Source organism: Lonchura striata, chromosome 11, assembly GCF_046129695.1.
Source record: "Lonchura striata isolate bLonStr1 chromosome 11, bLonStr1.mat, whole genome shotgun sequence".
Classification (NCBI taxonomy): domain Eukaryota; kingdom Metazoa; phylum Chordata; class Aves; order Passeriformes; family Estrildidae; genus Lonchura; species Lonchura striata.
This window is the reverse complement of record NC_134613.1, coordinates 7041953-7063782: the sequence shown is the minus strand read 5'-3', so window position 1 is coordinate 7063782 and position 21830 is coordinate 7041953. Positions and strand designations below refer to the sequence as shown.

Genomic DNA, 21830 nt, shown 5'->3' with positions numbered 1-21830 from the left:
ACATCACAACGACCAACACACTGGAAAGTCACAAAGACACTTCAGATGAATCCAACTTTAATCCAAATTGTTATTCTCCCTCTTTCCAACACCAGCCACCTTCTGACACCAGCCCCGTATGTCACTGAAGCTTTGAGGCAGCTTAACTCACTCGTTCTGTTCCTAGGCAGAAAGTGCTGAACCTCCAGAATCCCCTCCAGGATTGCAGGATGGACGAGAAGTTTTATTAGCAAGGGCAACAATCTGCTCCTGACCCCTGCCATCCTCCTCCTCCTCACCAGGTCGCCAGATCGTGTAGGCGCCGAGCGAACAGGCTGCACTTATTTCAGCACGGCACTGGAAGCCCTGGCCTGATGTGGGATCTGCCCACAGACACCGGATTCTTTACGCATTTTCTGCATGCACGCCATAAGCAGCGCCAGAAATACCGGCCACGCGGGAAAACAGGAAAATATTTTATTCCTGGGTTAGGGAAGAAGTCATTGAGCTAAATGCAGCTTTGTTTAGGGGCAGGAGTGCCCAGTCTCTGCAACAGGGACAATTCAGGAATGCTGATAAGTCTGTTTTCCATGCATAAATAACCTACGTTCAAGCCCAACCATTTTATCTCAGGGAAGGATAAAGCCCTCAGTGGCAAGGCCCCAATATTTGTCTACTCGTTTATCAAGCAGGAGCCTTATTCCAAAGGCTAATTCAAGTGGAGATTAGATTTCCCGTATGAAGGAACGGACAATAACATCAGATATTCTTCAATCACCAGTGAATAAGATTAATGAAGTGCCGCTGCCATAGGCTTTCACCTCAACAATGCCTCAAAAAAAACCTCATCCTGGTAGTGCCAAACAAATCTTTCCAAGGGTTTCATCATATTTCAGTGCGCAGACATCACCTCGCTTCAGCTGGCCAGCAGCAACTACAAATAGCCTGCAGGAAGCCACTGATTTCCTGAAAAGAGGGTTAACTGAGAATCATAGGAAATGGAGAAAATTAAAGCTAGGTCTAACATCTTGAGTAGGTAGGGAAGGGGAAAAAAATACAGCAGCACTGAGCATGTTCAGACACTTGAATCCATGCAAAATTAAATAAGACTCTTAAAAATCACAGACATAAAGAATTACGCCTTCAATACATCATACCTAGGGCACCTGTACTGCTTTCTCTAGGCAGTTTTCACATACAACTACCTACAGGCACCCATCTAAAATCTTAATTAGAAATAAACCAAACTCAGTGTTGAGATCCACCAAGTGCATCACAAGTTGCAATACTTTGCATTTAAGTGCTCTCAGCTAAAGGGCTAACTCAAAAACTGAACAGCAAGACAGAACTCAGCAGTGAAGCTTCACAAGCTCAACAGTTGTGCTGACTCATCAGACACAGGGAAAAAATCAATTCAGGGCTCTGCAGGAAACAATCTGAAATAAATATGTCAATTTGATGACTTTACCAAAAAAAGTAGGGAGCTTGGCTTTTTAAAATGTCCTAAATTGTGACAAAATGTTGCACAACAAAGAGGAGGGGAAGCACAGACTGGCACTCAGACAGCAAGTGAAAAAAATTAGAAACACTGCTGAAATGTAAGTATTGTAGCAGCCCTCCAAAACCCCTGGGGATTGCAGGAGACAGACACAGGACAAGGAGGTGATATAAAAACCATAACCCCATCCATGTGCTGCAGATGCTGTCACATACATGGGATAATCACAAGGACAGGAACATGTACGTGAAATGGAAGCAAATGAGGAATCAGAACAATCTGGTATTTAGAATGTCACTGTATAAATTAAAAATTGAGCGAGATAAATCCTTCCTAAAAAAAAAAAATAGTTAAAGCTCCCTTTCCAGGCACTTAGCCAGCAGAGCAGCTTCCTTGTGATCTGAGAAAGACAATCTTGACCTGCCAGGACATGGCAGCAAAAGTAATAGCTTTATATGATTTTGTTGCTCTTCTCTTGCACCCCAATAGATCCTCACTGCACTAACTTTGCATTTTAAATCTGTACTCTGAGGTGCTCTTGAATATAGAACACTAGATCGCTATCAAGAGGTTGACTCCTCTGCCAGCTCAGGATGCTGATCTCCAGCTCCAACCTATTCAGGAATGAAAAATAAAAAGGAAAACCACCACTTTTCATGATATTCCGAGAGTCTCCTGCAAGACATTTGAAAGAAACATCCCTTTGATATTCTCTGCAGCTTTTCTCTCCCCTACATGACACCTACAAATGAGGAATCTCCCACAGCCAAGGCTGTGGGTGTTCCAAGACTTACATCTCTTTGGTAGACCCTACAGATCCATCTCAAACAGTAAAAATGTTCACAACTTCACAAGGGACCTGGGACTGTAATTTGGGCACATAGGTGCTACAATAAAAAGGTAGAAAAAGGTAAAAATACTATTTAACACTGTAAATCATTTATAAAATAACATTAGAAACTCCACAAAACATTTGGAACTGTTCAGGCCCTTTAACTGGAAAAAAAAAAAAAAACAAAAAAAAAACCCAAAAACTAAAAATAAGAGTAGAACTCATGAGAGTGTTCTCACATCAAACCACCAGTAACATCCTGCATGCTCTCCTAGGTCCTGGTGGCACAATCCTAAACTTAGTGGAGCTGCTCAGTTTTTGCTCCAAATAAATAAAAAATGTCTTTCAAAGATTTAGAGCTAAGTTGGTTGAACCAAAAACAAGGGAGAAGCATATATATAGTCAATTTTGCCAGGAGAATGAAGGCGAGGAGGGCAGGGTTCTCTGCTACACCATAGTCCTGAGCAGAATACCTCTACCTATGCACCCTCAGGAAAAATAAAAATATAAATTTCCTTCCTTACTGAAGAATTTTCTAACTGCCACACTAAACCCCTGCATATCAGCTTTTCCTGAAAAACTAGAAGTGAACAAACTGTTCTGCTGGTTGTGTCATTGACTCAAAGGGCCTTTCCCAGCCCCAGTTGGGCAGGACTCTCTGGACAGGCATGTGCCTTGCTCAAAGTAGCAAGAAGAAACCCTTCTTACCCTCAGCATGAATTCACAAATTTATCACCAATTCTCTTGAGATATGGGAGCATCTCACCACCTCTGTACATCGAGAGATCCCAGGACCAAAAAAACAGCCCTTGCTCCAGGAAGATCCTGGTTCAGCTCCAGTCTGGAAGCACGGGCTGCTCCTTTGATGCCCTGCCAGTAGTGGCCTCCAGTGAGGAAACCCAGCATGAGTCACAGCACCGGCAGAAGGAATTTGTCAATCTGGATTGAAACATTCAGATGAAGCTTTGGGTTTTTCTCCCTGCTCTGCCATCTCCCTTTGTGCACAGCAATTCCCGGTAATTGCACGCTGCCAGGCAGGCAATCCAGCAAAGGGGAAGCAAATATACCCAACAGACATGGGAAGGGTCTGCCAACCATGGCTTTGCCCTAAAAACTGAGGCAAGAGGGAATTAAGGGACTGAGACAATCATTTGGGAAGAGGACCATAAAAGCTTTTCTGATTTTTCACTGACTTGCACAAATTCCATTTGGCACTGGGGTTTACTGCTTTCCACACCTGCACAGCTCTGAAGCTCTGAGCCCAGAGCTTGTACTGTGTCTGCACCATATCTTCAAATACTGTGTCCTCTAATCTGAGTTAGCTTTTACATAAATCCAGGGAAAAAAAACTTTTAAACCCATAAGACAGCTCCAAGAAAAAAAAAAAAAAAAAAAAAAAAAAGTTGAGCCCTAGTAGCCTCTCCAACAAGGGATAAACACATACAAAACTGATCCAGGTGACATGTACAAAGATGTAAGTTGTCTTTTTATGAAAATATAACATTCTGAGCATTAAAGACTTTAAAATTAATTCCTTTCCCCCACAAAATCCATTTTAATCAACAATGGGGCAAGCTATTTCTTTGCTTCATACACTATCACAAACTACTGCAAGCCAAAAGCATATTAAAGAATAAAAGCAGTAGCAACATCTCCTCTTGTCTTTTTCAGCTCGATTTGACAATTCTGACAATAAAACTCCTAATTCAATATGCTCTTTACTTAAAATTGAAACTGCAGGACATCTGCTGTAGCTGCTGAGCTCGCTGTGCACCAGAGCATTTCAAGTCTTACTCTGTGCCTCTTTAATGCTGGGGTTTGGGTTTTTTTTATCTCTCCAGCCCAACCTCTAATTTAAAGGAAACTGTGCTGGATGCTCTAATTGACCCCGTTCTCTTCCTTCCCCAGTTTGTCTCTATAATTAGCCCTTCCCAGAGAAGGGAATCGGCAACGAGACCTTTCCGAGCCCCACCCTGCAGACCACAGCGACTGCCTCATATTGTTTTTGCCCAAAAATCAACAGCTTCAGGACAACAAAAGGTTTAAGAATTGGGAGGAAAAAAGGCAAGATCAAATGTGTATTGATAATTTTTCCAGTACATTATGGTGAGTAAAGCAGGTAACCCAAAATTTCACCTGCAACACTAATCCCTCAACAGTACTTTGTAACATAAACAAAATACTTGTTTTCCTCAAAATAACACACAGTTGCATAGCTGTACACCCCAAATTCACACACCCAAGACTTCCCCTGTGGATCTCTGCATATGCACCAAACACAGAGGATTCCAATCTCCACTAAGGCACTAGAAGGCCCCACACCTTTTTTCTTGAGGAATTAAAAGGCATGTTGAGAATGAGGAAAGGAAATGCATTAAAAAAATACTCTTATCAGTGAGCAAATGTCACCACAGAGATTTTGCTACCCTACTTGCCTCTACAATTGGTGATTCCTACCAGGTGACTGGAGCTGGATGTATGGGTATACTGGAGCTGGATGTATAATGGGTATTAAGGGAAAAAAAAAGAAAAAAAAGGCAAAAAAAATCACCACATTAGCAGCAAAAAGCCTCAAAATCTAAAGCCAAAACAACCCCCCAAGACCCAGTTCAGGTCCAGATTTCAGAGCTGCTGAGCACCAGGAAGCACAAGATGAAGCAGAAGATCCCAGCGACACCAGTGGAAACTCATGGGATGATCTCAGGTCTAATATGGCCTAACCCAGGTCCTCAGTGCCAGCACAACACCTTCTGTCTCAGTCCTCCCTAAAGGATGATACTCCAGCTAAATCCAAAACTAAACCAGAGGAATGTCTCCGGTTAGTTTTGAGCTTTGTTTTCGTCCACGTTGCCTCCCCCATCCCCAAGGTTCCAAGGCCGCTCATTGCAATGGGCTGCTCCTGAAGAAGATGCCCACCAGGACAAGCATCTCAAGGTCTCCTGGTGTGCACCAGGTCCCCAAGTCACGATTTTCTGCTCAATTCTCCCACTTGACTTGGCAGCTTTACAATCATTTTGCAACCACGTTACATGGTGCAACCGCATTACATTAGAAACCAAGCAGGTTGAATTTTTTCATTATTTTTATTATTTAGGTGATTAACTTCCCAGACTGACATTCTCTTCAAATCCATCAACGTCATTACTAAGAATTATCCCAGCAGTCCAGAGTTCCAGCCTCTCAAAGCACACCAACACACATACTTGTGTAACAATCTGGAATTTCAACGTTTAGACATTCAGAAAATTAAACTGCAGCTGGCAGGAGTCTCGCTAATAACGGCAGCACCTGAACCTGTAATGATCCTTCACCTAAGGAAAATTGTTCAAGTTTTTTGAATACCTGCCCCCTCGCAGCCCCTGAAGAGCATACCTGAAAAGAAAGTATGTAGATTAATGCTCCCAAAACAGTTTATCCAGTCCTACGAGAAAAAAACCCAGCACCTTTCTCAGTGCAGAAGATAGTCTGTGCTCAAGGGAAAAAACCTTCAAAATACACAGAAAAATTGCACCCAAACCATTGCAAATCCATGTCTCCAGGTTTTAATTTCCAATTATTTTTCTGAGATAGTCTCTCAAGGATTCCACTTTTATTAAAAATAGACTCATCACTAGACAGAAGGTCACAACGTCCCCACCACACAGTCTGAACCATGAATATCAGACTGAGCAACTTTCAGACTGAGTTTTCAAATGAGTTTTATCTGCAATTGAAAAAGTTTCATGCAGAGCCACTCCTTAGACTGCAACAACTGCGTTATACATCTCATTTCGTTTTTGCTCCTCAGGTTTCACATCTTCCCTGACAAAACAAAAATGAAAGCAGCTGAGCTGAGGAGAAAAAAACAGGAGGAAACCCCTAATGTTGCTAAATCCAAGCCAGCAAACCCTGGGTGAGATTCACACCTTCCCTCTGTGCGAACAGGAAAATACTCAAGCAGGGATTTTTTTCCCCCTTGTTTCAGCAAAGACTTTTAGGTAGGAGAATGAATTCTCAATCCCTCAGAAATGGAACTTTGTGCTAATTTTTTCTGCTTACCCCATTTGCTGGAAGTGCTCATTTATTGTATTGTTCACCCCAGATGAACAGCAATGGCTCTAGAGGGGTATTTCAAGCACAAAAATGAAGAAACACAGCATAGGACAGCTGAACTCAAGAAACAAAACACGGGAAGGCAGCACTTCCTACCTAGAATTACAAAGAGATTAGAGCCTGGAACAACGCACAAGTCCATGTCTTTTCCACAAAACTGGTGGGACAAGGAACAGGCAACAGCTGCCAAGTCATCTTTCTTGGCAAGTTATTTCTTAAAGATATAAGATGAAGAAATACTGCTGCTAATGTTTATCAATGCTAATAAACTCCTTAATCAAATCCCTGTGGATTGCAGTGAGATCAGAGCTGCATTTGGATGAGGGAACTATGCTTTGAAACAAGTGCTCTGACAAGTCATGGTGCACTTGGCAACCTCCGGAGTCAGGCGAGGTTAAGCAGTGCGCAGCAAAAGGATTTGTGAATTCAGACTCCTCCGTTGCTTTTGGTAAAGTTCATTCTCTTCATAGCTGAGGAAAACTCTTAAGATTCCTCATTATCTGCTGCAGGCACCTCAAACCTGACCTCTGCTCTGCATTGTCCTCCTATCTCCCTGCCTACCTGCCAGGCACGCTGAAGTGCCTCCGGATAAGATTATAGGCAGTGATGGCCCCAGCTCTCCTGACAGGCGAGGCCGGCGCCTGCCCGTGCAGGTTATTGGTGCCACGGTCCGGCCGGGAAGGAGGAAGCCCGGAGTGCCCTCGTTGCTCAGCCAGACGTTCCGCCGGGAAGGAGGAGGCCCGGAGTGCCCTCGTTGCTCGGACAGACGTTCCGCCGGGAAGGAGGAGGCCCGGAGTGCCCTCGTTGCTCGGACAGACGTTCCGCCGGGAAGGAGGAGGCCCGGAGTGCCCTCGTTGCTCGGACAGACGTTCCGCCGGGAAGGAGGAGGCCCGGAGTGCCCTCGTTGCTCGGACAGACGTTCCGCCGGGAAGGAGGAGGCCCGGAGTGCCCTCGTTGCTCAGCCAGACGTTCCGCCGGGAAGGAGGAGGCCCGGAGTGCCCTCGTTGCTCGGACAGACGTTCCGCCGGGAAGGAGGAGGCCCGGAGTGCCCTCGTTGCTCGGACAGACGTTCCGCCGCACTCCACCAACGTGGGGCCCGAATCCCAAGGGAGGCGCCTGGGCCCGCCGCATCCCTTGGCAGCGGGGCTGGATCTTTATTTTCGGATGAAAAGAAGCAAAAGAAACAGTGGCTCTGCTTTTAAACATCTCTCCAAATCCCTTTGTTGAGCTGGAGTGGTTCAGCCATCCTTGCCACCACCAACAGCAACAAATTCCACATAATGATGCCTCATTTATGAAGCAATTGCTGAATTAAGGAGCAGAGACTGGCTCTTCTGCACTCAAAGAAACCTCCAGAAGGGTTATTTACCCACATAACTTCCCTCTTCCAAAAAACTAATTTATTTCAAAAAATCATTATGACTTGCTCAGCATTGTTTTAATCAAGCACGACATTTCTAAGGATCCACTGCGGTCCGTTTGGTTTGGAGGTTTTTTTTGGTTTGGTTTTTTTTTTTTTTTTTTTGCCTAATGGGACCACATTCCTTAACAATTAAATCATTTACTAATTCCTCCCCGGGGAGGCTGTCCTGTGCACCCAACAAGCACAAACCAACCTAGCAGTTTATAGACAAGTGCCATAAAAGTTTAAATGGCAACATTTAGGAGAATTTTTATTTTGGTCTATGTATTTACGTGAAGTATGAAAAGACAGTAGAGTTACGGAAGTCTACTAAAGTAAATATTTTCAGTTAACTTGTTTTAAGTTCATCCCTCAAAACCAGCCATGTAGATGCTGAATACAATAAAAGAATTCTTGGCGGTCTATCAAAAGCGTTCATAGTCTGAGCTGGTTTTAAAGCTCAGGTTTTCCAAAGATGGATCTATCTGGATTAAACACTCCTCTTCCATCAGTGCTCAGCCATGATACAGCATTATCCAGGATCCTCTACCTTTTTAAAGGTCATGCTTTGCAAGAAATAGAAGACAGTTAAAAGAATTTTGATTAAAAAACAGCACAGAAGCTGTCAGATTATCTGTGCATGGTGGATAAAAGCCAAGACCTGGAACAGGCATACGAAAAGTAATTCTAGGATTCAAGGTCATCTGGGTGATGCCAGAAGTGATTCAAGGTGAAGAGACCAGCAAATAAGACCCAAAAATTATATTAAAACTCATATATTTTGGCTATTTTTACATTTAAAGGGGGTAACCAAAGCATTTGTTTACTTTAAACAATGTTTTCCCTTTGCTACTTTATGCAGCATCCAAGCAGGACAGGCCCCTGCTCTGCTCCCCACTGCTCCTAACAGGGATTTGCAGCAACTCCTGCAAGTCACAGGGATGGAAACCAAGATGATTTTTCCAAGAGAAGCTGAGCAGAGAGTTGGAACCACCAAAACTATCAGGGGTGAAAGGGTCCAGTCCAGCCCTCCCATCAAAGGGGACCACCTATACACAGAGCCAGCCTATCCCTAAGGGCTGTAACACCAACAGAGATTTCATAAACTTCCTCCATGATGTGGCAGAGATCTTTAGAAGCACACCACAAGCCAACACAGAGATGACAGGAGACCACAGCAGAGCTATAGCTGCATCTTGCTTTAAGTCAGGCATGTAGCTGCAAAAAAAGCAACAGATCTCTGTAGGTGAGTGAAATGAGAGCTGGGGTGAGACACAGCTGGCTGAGCTCCCCACAAATGATCTCACATCAACAAAGGATGCAACTATGGAATATCAATATTCCTTGGGAGGATATAGAGGCTCATCCCAATGGGTACAAGCAAACTTCAAGCTTGTATCTGGGTGCTTAATGCAGAGACAGCACAGGTATCTATACCCAAACCTGGACACACTGTGTATCTGCCCAGGATAACTGGCTGCCTTATCAGCTCCTGTAGCTCCTATCTTCTTTGTTTTCCATGATGGCACCAACATGACCCAGCCTCACTGCCATCCTACGCCGAGCATCCTTAGTGCAGCATGGCCTTTCCACTCCTGAGTGCCACCTTCCTTGGCAAAAAATGTGCCTCTCTGAAGACCACACTCTTCATGAAGCTCTTAGCAAAACTCTAAAAAAGGGCTGACAAAAAACACCAACAGAGCCCAAAACTATGACCCATGGCTTTGTCTAACCATGGTTTGGCATGGTGTGAACAGCAAAAGGCATATGAAAACCCCACACAAAGAGACATCTCATCCCTCTCCAAAGGGATGCCCATCCATGCCTAATGAGAAACTGCAATGCAAGACTTGAACAGCATAAATAATCAGAAGGATAACAATAATAGTTAAAAAATAAATCCTTATTTATTGATTTCATTTTACCTAGAAAGTCTCTGAGGAGTTTCCACCAAACACTGGGGAGCCACTTGCCAGCTTCGTGCTGATTATCAGCATATGGATTTGGACTATCCCTGTTGTTCTCCCAAAATTTACTTCAGCCAGGCCAGATCCTCTTTCAGCTGGAGCCTGTGACTATACCAGCTTAATGAACTCATGGAAAGGCAGTGGGAAGCAGCAGTTTAATAGGCTGCAAGTGGAATACTAAGCTCCGCAAGCAGTGGGTCACGGATGATCTCACTCTACTTGGACACTTCCCACTTAATACAGCTCAAACCACTTCATTTCCCTTCTCCTCCTGCAGCCCACAAACCACAGGTGGAAGACAACTGGCATGAGACACCTAAAACCATGCAAAATCCAATCTGACTTTGAAGACAATCCTGCTGGGAGCCTTCTGACCCAGGTGAGCCTACATTCCTCCTTCAGAGGTAGCATTAAGATCATGGGCGTTTTGTTAGGAATAAAAAGCCATTGCAGCAAAGACATGGAACTTTCACCCCACCTGTAAGATTTTTCCACAGGTACCTGTGAAAAAGGGATCCACAGATTCCTTTCCACAGACAGAAAAACACTACCACAAGGTCTAACAAAACTGCAGCTATTGATAATATTTTAAAAACAGACACAAAAGTCAGTTCAGCTCTAAAAATCCATGTTCAATAGCCTCCCTCCTGAATTTTCATATTTTCAGAAGTCAAGTGGTTTGTTAAGTTCCACTTTTAAAAGTTTAATTCCAAGACAGAGAGGTTAAGACATGGACACAATCACAGGAGTAAGATGTATAGGCTACCATGGTGGTGTTTGACCTGTCAAACACTGCACAAGATTTAATATTAAAGAGTCACACACACAAAAAAAGACTATTCCGTTTCCCTTTTTTCCTGTTTTTATCCATTATCTGGCAAGAGTTTCATATGTTTGGTTTCTATAGTCTCAACTCTGAACACCTGTGCCATCACATGTATACCCAAAACCTATGGAAAAATTTGGTCTGTGTAAAAGAAAAATAAAATTCCACAAAACCAATCTCAATTCCAATGATCCATAGATATCCCATCAGCAGCATTTTGTTCTTAAAATTTCATAAGAAACCCAAACTTTGCCATAATCCCAGCCATCTAACCTGAAAACTTGGCAGAGTAGTTTTGCAGCGTGAAGCCCAAAGAATTACCAAGCTTCTCCCCAGAGCAGGGAAGCACTCAGAGACATCCCAAACTGATGCTACTGCTTTTGTCCAAAGGAATGCTAGAGAAAGTCTCCAATTTGCAAACTTGAACCGTGATCCTTTAAATATTTATGCTCATGTTTACTTTGTCGAGAGGGGAGAAATCCCGTTCACTCGAGAGGAAGTGGAGCAAATGTCGGCACGCAGGACAAAGCCTGAGAAATTCAGATGCACTTTTAAACCTCAACACAAAAAAACACTATGTTCCAAAGCTGAAACCTGTACCCAGCCCATCTCAGGGAACCAGAGTCCAGGCCCAAGCTGGGAGCTTCATCAACCACACAACAAACATGCCTTCAACCCCGGTGTTTCGCGTGCAAGCGAGAACGCAAATTCCCTTTTATTTACAAACTGAGGGGATGCAGGAATTTCTGAAATCAAGTTTGACCGGCTAAGATGCTTCAAGTGGTTCAACGACCTTGTTTGCTCTCTCATAAATGTATTTTTAAAGGAACTGAGTTCAAAAGTTGCACAGTTTAGAGCAAGAACTAGAACTGGGCAGAAAATGGCCACACTACACTCACCAAAACCAACCACCCCAAATGACTTCAGAAACTCTCTGTTCACACTTGAATGACAGAATCCCACACTTGGGCTGGAAGGGACCTTAAAATCTGGTCTTGTTCCACCCTCTGCCATGGGCAGGGACACCTGCCACTATCCCAGGTTTCTGCAAGCCCCATCTAACCTGGCCTGGAACACCTCCAGTGATGGGGCAGCCACAGCTTCTCTGAGCAGCCTGTGCCAGGGCCTCACCACCTCTCAGCCAACCACTTCTTCCCAATATCCCATCTAACCCTGCCCTCTGGCAGTGGGAAGCCATTCCTCCTGGTCCTGGAACTACAGTTTCTGATGAAGAGTCCCTCTCTGGCTTCCTTGTATGCCCCTTTTAGACACTAGAAGTTTGCTCCTGGTTTTCCCAGACTTGAGTGAGGCATTTAAGCTTCAGGACTACAGGACACTTGTGGTCTCAAGGCTGTGATGGTGAGCCCTGGTCTTCCTTGCTAGTTTGGTGGTGCCAAGATGCAAAACCAGTGGAAGGACCAGCACTGTGCCTGTGCTCCCAGTACTCCCCCTGTTGACTTGCAGGCATGGGAAGGAGCAATCTGTTCTTCCATCCAGAGCACAGTACTGCTCTCCCAGAAATCGAGCAGGGCATGAGGATTTCAAGTCAAGCCACACTTTGACATGAGCTGCACAGGTAACTTGAGTTTCACGTTTCCCAAGTGCCCGAACTCAGGTGCTTGACATTCTCAGGGGTTTTCCTGCAAACCTGATCAATGCTTACAAAACACATCATAAATATCCCAGACACAAATAATTTAGGCATAAAGCATTCAGATTTTCCTAGTGAAGGATCCCAAAGGTTTGATTGTCTGAGTGGTTTAGTACCAGTGCTTGTGAAAGATGCTGTAACAGCAGTAGTCATGTCAGGCATTTGAAACCTTGAATCTGAAAATGCTTCTTCCCCACACAAAACAAGGAGGAAAAAAAAAGCTAAAAATGTGGAGTTTATAAATCATAACAGGAGCAGTGGATGCAGAAAACAAATAACTTCACAAAACAGATCTACATTTAAAATACATGATAAATTCCAGTAAAGCTTTTTCCAAGTGCAGCTGATGGACACCAGGCCTTTCAACACAGAGGAAAAATCTCTAAAGCCACCTTGATTTATGCAGTGATCTCAATAAATACATAAATAAATAAAAAATTAAACAAAAATATGAAGTTGCATCATCATTGATAGCCCAGGAAACAAAAGCTTATTAGTTGTGTGCTGGGGCTGCTGAATTACCTTCCCTGCCATCAGCAGCCTGACTGACAGCTTCCAAAACAGTCTTGGGGATGAAAAATTACAGGCAGAAGGAAAGGCAAAGGCTGGGAAAGCCTTAATGAGGGGGAAAAGGCATGGAAAACCATGTTATTTCAATTAAATAAAATGTAAAAACGAGAAAAGCCATTGAAATGGGTGAGTTTACTCAAGGACATAGGGGAATCCGTGTGACAGTATGGCAAGGGGCTAAAAAGATGATGCTCTTCAAGAATAATGCAGGCTCTGACCTAGCCGGAGTTTATGGATAAGGTCAGATTTGTAAGGTCGTGCTTAAGGATTCACAGCCCCTCACCGCAGCATCCATGCACCTCTCCATGGGAACACAACGCTCCCCTGTCATTTCCTAGCAGTCCCATAGGAAAAGAGTCAGGAAAGCACTTGAGCCGGCCAGAAACCCAATTCTCCACCTAGCAATCTATTTGCAGAGCGATTTATTACAGCCTTTGGTTATCGACTGAGCGAGGCACCGCGCCGGTTTTCCTCCCGTAGCAGCAAATCTCCTTCCTCTGCCGCTACGTGATTATTTTTTTGATCCGCCGATGGGCAGGGACCGCGCTGCAGCGCGGGATGGGAAAGCCATGATTTCTGCTGAGCTCACGCTCCCCACTTTATCACCCTCGCCTTCGTTTGGGGATAGGAAAACGTAAATGGAGGAGGAAACCTTTCGTGAAGCAGAAGGGTGGCCAAACGCCCGGCTCCGAACTCACGGCAGGTCCTAGCGCAGGTCACGTCCGAGGGGGTTTATTTTTTTGGGATAAAGCAAAGGCCGTTTTGGTTACGTTTAGGAAAATTCCAGAAAGAAACACCGACTCTTTTAACCTGCGGAGGAGCAGTGCTCCCACAGGGGTCCGGCGTGCCAGGCTGGGAACTGCCGTGAAGTCCAACACTGTGCTAAGCAAATTCAGGTACAGCTCACTGCGACGGGTGGAACGGCTGATGGGTGCTCGGGAACGGCTCTGCGGGGCGCACCGGGCCGCCGGAGCCGCGGCGCGTCCGCGGGGACCGCGACCTGCTCCCGTCGCGCTGTCCACAGCCGTGGCCTCAGGGCTACTGCCACGCTCAGGGCTACAGCCCACGGCCCCACTGGGGAAGCCTCTGAGGTGAATCTCCTCCCCCCAGGCTGGTTTTTCCACGTTCTGGGTGTCCAACCCACCCGCGATGGGGGTGAGCGGCACCGGGCGGTGAAACGCCGCGCACGGGCCGGAGGGGAGGGGGGAGGAACGCGGGGCTGCCCCGCACCGCGCACCTACCGGGGGCGGCTCGGATCCCACGCCACCGGGAGGGCTCCGCGACACCGAGCAGACCTCACGACGCCGGGGAGACTCGCCCTCCTCCGCCGAACAAAGGCTCCCGCCGGCCCCGCGACGCTCCGGCGGGGCTCGCCTCACGACCCCCGCCCCGCCGCTCCCACCTCACGCGCGCACCGGAGGCCCCCGCCCCGCTCCCCGCCGCCACCGCTTACCTGGGTGTCGGGGCGCGGCGCATCCCGCCGCCGCCGCCGCTGAGGGGAGTCCTGAGGGTCGTTGGCTGAGGGAGGTCGGCTCTGAACAGAGGTCCCGAGGCTCTGCGCTGAGGAGGGTGGTGCTGAGGAGTGTCCCACGGGTGGGTGCTGAAGAGGGTCCCGGAGGTCAGCGCTGAGAGAGGTCCCGGGGGTCGGTGCTGAGGGAGGTCCGGGAGTCCCGAGGAGCGGTGTTGAGAGGGGTCCCGGGAAGGGGGGGGGTGCCGACGGGCGCTCCCACAGCCGCCGCCGCCGCCCGGGCGCTGCCCGACTGCCCGCGCGCGCGCGCCGCTCTCACGCGCCCGCCCGGCGGAGGCAGCCAGGGAGGGCGGGAGCGAGGGAGGGGCGCGGCCACGCCCCCGCCCCGCGGGCACGCCCCCTGTCGTGACGGCGCGGACGCTTTACGGCAGCGCGCGGCAACCGAGCGGCGGCGGGCGATGAGGCGGAGAGTGAGAGCCGGGGGAGAACGGGGGACAAACGGGGGACTCGGGGGGAACATGGCGGAACATGGTGCCAGTAAGGTCCCGGCAAGGACCCGGCGCGGGGCGCCATACCCGGGGGTCGCGCCGGCCGCAGCCGTCGGGGTCGGTGCTGGCCGGCCTCGGGCCCGGAAGCTTCAAGCCCGCGTTTTAAGGGGAAAATAGGGGTAAAATGGGTAAGGGAGTGGAAGTGTGTTACGGTGCTGTGGGTGATCCCTGCTCCCACCCCAGGCAGGCCCTGACCCTGCGCCTGGCCCGGGTGCACTCTCTCCTGGCCCGTAATTCCCGTTTATTCCCATAAAAGCAGCGATGGGATGAGCGGGATCTTCCCGGCGCTGCTGGCGCGCTCTGATCCCGGCACCGCAGCGCCGGGAGACGCTCGGGGTCAGGCTCGGGGGCAGCACGTTGCTCCTCCTCCGTGGGGCGTGGGACACCCCGAATCGCTTCCCCTGACCGAATTCCCACTCCTGACCAAATTCCTGTGACCTCCAAGTCTTTCAGGCAAGTTACATTCCCCCGCTGTGCGTCCTGCTGCTCGCTGGATTAGACCCTTTCTGTGGGAGGTGAGAGGTGAGTGCACCGGCGGGCGGGTTAAGGATCCGAGCTGGATCCCCTCGGTACGAATCCCGCCTCTGGGACATTCCCGGAGCCATTGCTCATCCTCAGGCGTTCTGGTCGCTGGGGTTTTTCCTGTTAAACTCCAGGTTTTGGTCAACCCCATCCTGGAGAGAAGAAACCATCGTATGTTGTTTCTGTGGCTCTTGGTTTCATGCTGTGACACCAAGAGAGGTTCTGAGTTTGGTTGCAGAGTCTCTGGTTTGGGGAATTTGTCCAGAACAAAGAAGTTTGGGCATAGTGAGCTTGGAGTATTTTCCTCTGATTTCAGCACTCATGGCCTGTTGAACCTTCGGAAGTGGGATGTTCTTGTATCATACAAGAATTATAACCTACAGCTGCAGAGAGATTATTTATATTTAACAAAAAAGGAGAAAGCTACGCTTCCATTCTGGTTGAATTGATTAATTTTCCGTGAGTTTTTCCTCTGACTCTGTCAGGAAACACCTAAGTCCAGAGATTCAGGTGTCACCAAGCCTGGGTCCTGCTGGTAAATAGAAATTAATGTTTCTTGTCTGATCTTGCTCCATTAACTATCCAGACCGGATATCTAAACCCCGTGTTTCCAGGAAAAGTGAATAGAAAGTTAAACCAAAAGGTCTTTTGATCCTTAAAAGACTAAACCTTCTCTGTCCTTCCTCCTGTTCCCTGATAAAGTCTGGATTTTTTGTCTTCTAGGTGACTGTTTTCCTATTTACCTCCACGTTCTTTAAATTAGGAACAGGACTCTAATGATGTGTCACCTTAAACTATTCACTCTGGAAGTTCTTAGCACCTTTAATTTATTAAAATAGACTTTAGGAATCTGATTCATCCTTAGTTCACACTCCCATTGCTCTGTCACTGCCTTTTTACGCTCAGTTATTGAGGAGTCTCATTCCTTGGCTCTCAAGTGCCTTCAACAATTACCTGCAGAGAGCTGTTGTCTTTAATGGTGTGAAAATGACAGGTTTGGGGTGTTTTGGTCAAGTGTTGGAAAACACAAGGTTTTGCATTGTGTCCGGACACAAAGGAGCCTCATCCATTTATGGATTGAACTCGCACTAATGTCAGCAGCTAATTTTTACATTATTGTAACTTCAGTGAGGGAAGCTTGACCTCTTGCCCTATTGATGCAACACAGCACCGTTTTCAAATCTGTAAATGAAATGATGGTATTTGTATGGAAATGCTCCTTTCTCTCTCCCCAGTTTCCTCCTCTCAGCATTGGAAATGGGGCAGCTGAAATCCCTTTAAGGAGCTGAGGATTCCAGGGAGTTTGCACAAATTCCAACTACTAATATGCAAATAAAATGAACCAGCAGGACACTTGTTGGCAACCTCCAGCAAATGTTCCAGGCCTGTGCCAGTATTTATTCCTATTTTTATGGAAACTGAACAGAGCATGCCTGAGCCTTCAGGAAGAGAGTCCTGGCTGTGGGTGAGCAGAGCTGCTCCCAGTCCACATTGGCATTTCAACACTCCTCAGAGGCTCAGATCATCCACATCCTGTCTCCTGCATATCCATCTTTAGCTTTTGAGAGGTTCTCCCAAACAAAGCCACCTCACCAGTGGCTTTTCACAGCCCCACCACTTTGTTTTGGTCCTTGCTGCTTACCTGACCTGGCGCTGAGGGAGCCTCCCAAGGGTTTTCCTTGGAGCTGCATGTGGTGAGTCATCCCACAGAATTCACAGGCAGTTTCACAAATACCAGATGGCAATAAAATTAAAAGTAGTAGCTAGTGGCAATTAAGCACTTGCACTCTCCTTCCTGACTGGAGGAACCTGCCAAATGTCATGACAGGAAAAAAAAAAAAGACAACTATGTTTCTGTAGAGTGGAAAATTAACAGAGCACGGGACACACGCTTCCCTCACCCTTAATCCCATTTGGAGTGGAAAGCTATTGGCTGGACTTCTACATGTCCAGGAGAAGATGAAGCAGAAAGAACACAATGTAAAGGAAAATCTGGGGCATTTCATGGGGACATAAAAGAAGTATTTCAGCAGTGCCCATGTTAAACCCCCAAATAGGATGTTTGAAGGATGTCCAGATCTTTAAACCAGGCTATATTCGGGCAGGCTAAGGAGTTACTGGGATTTCTTGTTTTTATACTACAAGGGTTTGCACCACGAGCTTGGAAATAGTTGGAGCTCATTAAAGTCGGAAGCATGTCCAAATACCATTGTGTTTGGCTCAGCATAAACAAGGGCTGTTCCCTTCCTCTGGTGACTCCTGCTGCTCGGCATCTCCGGGATCCACCAGCCACACACAAACACTCACTGGCTGTTTCATGCCCAAACACTCACCTCGGCCCTTCCTTCCCATGTGTTACACATGGACCATGGCTCATCCATTCTGTTCCTTGCCTGTCACGTGCCAGGGGACCTTGCCAACATTTTTGAGAGATAAATCCTTTAATTTATGCATCCCAGGGCAGGAAGGGTTATTCCTCATGATTCATATCACAAGAAGAAGTGTGAACCTACTTCTTCCTAACAGAACACTCCATTTGCTTCGTTCTTCTTTATCATGATGGAAAATTGTTGACTTACTTATAGTGAATCATATTAAAGTGATCTTACCATTCCGAGCTTTCACACGAGGCTTTCAGAAATCTGAAGATGTTTTCTTGCTGCCTTTGGGACAGAGGAGGGAAGGATGAGGTCAAAACCAGTTCCATGTCATCTGTGTCCCAAGTTGTAGCATTTCCAGCCCTGTCCTGGCCAAGAAAGAATCTAGAGGCTGAGGATGCCTCACAGAACTGAAAAGCCTGGAAGGGCTGCGGGGTGTCAGAGCTAAAGGAAAACCAAGGTAGATATAGGGGCTCTAAATCAAATTTCCCTATGGAAAATCTCCTAAATCCTACTCTGGCTATGCAGAGAGTTGTCATAAAGATTCCCACGGTCGGGAACTGCTTTGTTTGTGATCTCGTCTTGCTTTGTTACTCCTTACTCACGGCTGTGCCTCCTGTGTTGGCAGCCCAGCAGGTTCTCCTGGAACAGGTCATGCCTCTGGCACAGAGCTGGGGCACCCTGTGCTTGGAGAAGCGGACCATATGTCTGCCAGACAGCTGAAAAAGGTTTTTATTTAAGGGAATACCAGTGATGCAAAGAACTCTAGTGCTTGTCAGTGCACAGGTAAAACACTAAGACATGCAAACACCACCTGACTTCTGGATCACTCCTGGTTTCTGTGCAGGAACTGCTCTGAAACTTGTTTGTTGTGAAGTTCAGATCCTCAGGATGGAAGGCTGATCTCATTGGAGCCACAGTAGGTTGCTGCTCAACCCAACACTGTGTGTTCTCCATCTGCTCATGGTCCTGCAAATATCCAGCTGGGAATCCTGGGCTCTTGCTTACTGCTGCTGAGAAAGAACTTGAGGTGTTTGTTGGGCTGCATCCAGGTGCGGGCCGTATCCTCAGCGTGATCCAATTCCCAACCCTTGTTCCCTCTCTCTTGCAGCTCTGGCGGTTCCCCGGAGCAGCGCAGGATGGATGCCGTGGTTCTCAGCTACGTGGACAGCCTGCTGAGGCAGTCGGACGTGGCCCTGCTGGAGCCCCCGAACTGGCTCAACGACCGCATCATCGGCTTCGCCTTCGAGTACTTCACCAACCAGCAGTTCCAGGAGTTCAGCCACCGAGTTTGTTTCATCAGCCCCGAGGTGGCTCAGTTCATCAAGTGTGCCCTTAGTCAGGAAGAAATAGCCATATTCCTCCAGCCGCTGGACCTTCTCCACAAGGAACTGCTGTTCCTGCCTATCAATGACAACTCCAGCCAGGCTGCTGGGGGCACCCACTGGAGCTTGCTGGTTTATTTCAGGGACAAGAAGTGCTTCGCCCATTATGATTCCCACAGTAAATGCAACTCTGTCCATGCCAAGCAAGTGGCAGGGAAACTGGAGGCCTTTCTGGGAAAAAAAGGGGGCAAAGCCACCTTTGTGGAGGAGAAGGCGCCGGCACAGCAAAACAGCTACGACTGTGGAATGTATGTGATCTGCAATGCTGAGGCTCTGTGCCATGGGTACTTCCAGGGCCGGATGGAGCCTCTGCTGCAGCTCCTCACCCCCTCCTACATCACACAGAAGAGGTCAGAGTGGAAAGCTCTCATCACTAAACTGGCACAGAAGTGATGTGGATGCACCTCTAGCTCCCCAAAAACTGCCTTCCCAGTCCAAGAGGCAGCACCCCCAGTGCCTGAGGGAGATACCCATGCACAGGATTATCCCAAAGAAAGAGAATGTAACCCCTCTAGCATGGCTACACCCCCCAAACACCCCATTCCCTCCAGGAAAAGCCTTATTCTCCTCTCAAAATCACCGGCCTTTCAACTTCTAATAACGAGAGTCACTTTGCTTTCAAAGAAACCCTCTCCATGATAAATTTTTACAGCTGTGGCAAAACAGGTTGCTAAAGAGACTTCTCCACCTGTGCCCAGCACACCCTCATTAAGTGGCTTTAGCTGGCTCCAGGCATTGTCCTTCCAAGCCAGGTTTAGCAAATGCTCTTTAAACCCGAGCTCCCGAGTGCTTTATTGTGGATAGTTCTAGTTTGTGCCTCCTGCTAATGGTATTGCAGCAATGTGGGATTTAGTAGCCAGGATTTTGTACCCTTGAAAACTTGACACTGAGATGTCACTGCAAAAAGATGAGACTGCAAAGGAAATGCTACAATTAATTTAAGAACAGGGCAAAATCAAAGTCAGTTTTCGTAAGCCAGGTGCTTCTCAGCCACACAGCGATGGTTCTTTTTGGTCTCCCACCCCTGCTTGTTCTTACTGCAAATTAAAACCCGACTCTGAACTGATGGAAGATTAATAGGAAGCTGAGAAAGCCAATCCTAGGAAAAGAAACTTAATTGAGATGAAAAGCAAGACTCACTCTTTGAAGTTTGGGGCTTTTCATTAGGATTTTAGATCGTCTCTGTGCAGGTAGGGTTTGTCAGTGCTCCCCAACCCTTGTTAGCGGTCGCTACTCATAACACAAAACCAGTTCTGTTACTTGAGAGAAAAAAAAAAACAACACACCAGGGAGAACAAAAGGACAGAGTTTGAAGTATAAAAGCCAAAGATAACTGCAGGCTCCTTGAAGTACTTAATGCACTTCAGAAAACTGAAACACTTCTCTTCCTGTGCTGGATGATGTCTGGGATCCCAGAGTGGATCCTCTCCTTAAAGACAGGCTTAGCAGTGTGGAAAATAAAAATTAAACTGAGTTGTTGTTGGAGGATAAGGAATAATCTCTCACCTGGTGAGAAGCAAAGAGCAGGTTGTTCAGGTGGTGTTCTAGCAGAGCAACCACACCCCTACCTGAGAAGGGAAATCCGGGTTAAATACAACCCTTGAGGAAGGATTGTTTTTAACCTGGAGCTCTTCACCACCAGTGTGTGCAGCAGCACAGCACTGAGGGGATGGAGGGTTTCACTTTCCCTTGCTTCAAGTGAATGTCAAGGAATCAGCCCAGGCTGCCCCAAAACACCCTCATGGCAGCACTGGGGCCTGACAAGGGTTGGGCCATTCCCCTCCCTCCTAACACTGCCTGGACAGGAGAGCAGCCTCCAGCACCAGCCCTCCTTGGAAAACCCACTCAGCTGGAGCCAGAATGGGATCCAGCTGCTTGCTGAAGGGGATTCCCTTTGGACTCTGAGGGGCTTTGCCAGAGCAACGTCACTGCCACTCCCAAATCCCAAATAAAACTCAGACCAAACTGTGTGCTTCCTGGTGTCATCCAGTCCTTGGTGTCCCTGCTAGTGCTGTGGTGCAGAGTGTAACAGCATGGTGGCTCTGACTCATCCGTCTGACAGAGCTGCCTTGGCTGATTTAATCTCCCAATCCTATTTTTAGAGGTTGGCTTGGGCTGGGGAGGGAGGAAGACAGAAGACGGGCGGTGGGTGTGACATGGGCAACAGCAGGGGGATTTGAGGGCAGGGGTTGTGCCCATCCAGCACCACCCTGTGCTTCTCATCACTGTTTCCAGGCCAGCAAGGTGAGTGTCCAGGGACATTCCCTGCACCCAAGGCTTTTACGTGGCATTTCTTTACACAAAGAAAAGCAAATAGTCTCAAGCAGAGTGTCATTGGGAGAGCCAACATGCACCAAACCAGGCAGGCAGACACCAGATGGGAAACAAAACCAGAGCCTTGCAACCACATCCTGGCAGCAGGGAACCCCCAAAGCACACTGTGGGTTCATCCTAGTGCTCCTCCAAACCTCCTACATGTCACTGCCCCCATGGCTCATCCCACCACTGGCTTTAACCAAGGAGTCTTGAGAGGAGACCACATTCCTGATTCGGGCTCAGCACAGGGACCCCAAGCACCTGCTGCTGGAGGACCCAGTGAACACCAGGCTGGACACATCAGACCAAACACCCCCCAGTCCTCAACCTCTAAACTCTTTTTGGGGCCAAGAGCCCCACTTTCAGGTTGGACTTGCTAAACACCAACTCGTTAGT

The 21830-nt window shown here is 47.5% G+C and overlaps 2 protein-coding genes across 11 annotated transcripts in view; one reads left to right on the top strand and one right to left on the bottom strand.

Annotated features, from left to right (window-relative positions):
• Positions 1-14601, bottom strand: part of MYO9A (myosin IXA) — a 175289-nt gene extending 160688 nt beyond the window's left edge. For all 6 annotated transcript variants that reach the window (XM_021554201.3, XM_021554204.3, XM_021554202.3 and 3 more), the window contains exon 1: positions 14271-14601. The gene's annotated coding sequence lies outside the window, so the exon portion shown is untranslated. The remainder of the gene's footprint in view (positions 1-14270) is intronic.
• Positions 13647-21091, top strand: SENP8 (SUMO peptidase family member, NEDD8 specific). Of its 5 annotated transcripts, none has more exons than XR_013340656.1 (3): positions 14714-14755; positions 15279-15355; positions 18581-18591. XR_013340656.1 is itself a non-coding variant. In XM_021554213.1 (3 exons), the coding sequence occupies exon 3, from the start codon at positions 18873-18875 to the stop codon at positions 19509-19511; it is 639 nt and encodes a 212-aa protein (XP_021409888.1). In that variant the 5' UTR covers positions 14714-14755; positions 15279-15355; positions 18845-18872; the 3' UTR covers positions 19512-21091. The 5 variants fall into 5 exon arrangements, 3 of the variants coding, with proteins under 3 accessions (XP_021409889.1, XP_021409886.1, XP_021409888.1); XM_021554213.1 differs by lacking the exon at positions 18581-18591 and adding an exon at positions 18845-21091; XM_021554214.2 differs by lacking the exons at positions 14714-14755; positions 15279-15355; positions 18581-18591 and adding exons at positions 13647-13713; positions 18845-21091.
• The last annotated feature ends 739 nt before the right edge of the window (positions 21092-21830 follow it).

Coding starts and splice junctions, on each gene's coding strand:
- SENP8 (XM_021554214.2), top strand. CDS start 18,873: ATGGATGCCGTGGTTCTCAGCTACGTGGACAGCCTGCTGAGGCAGTCG.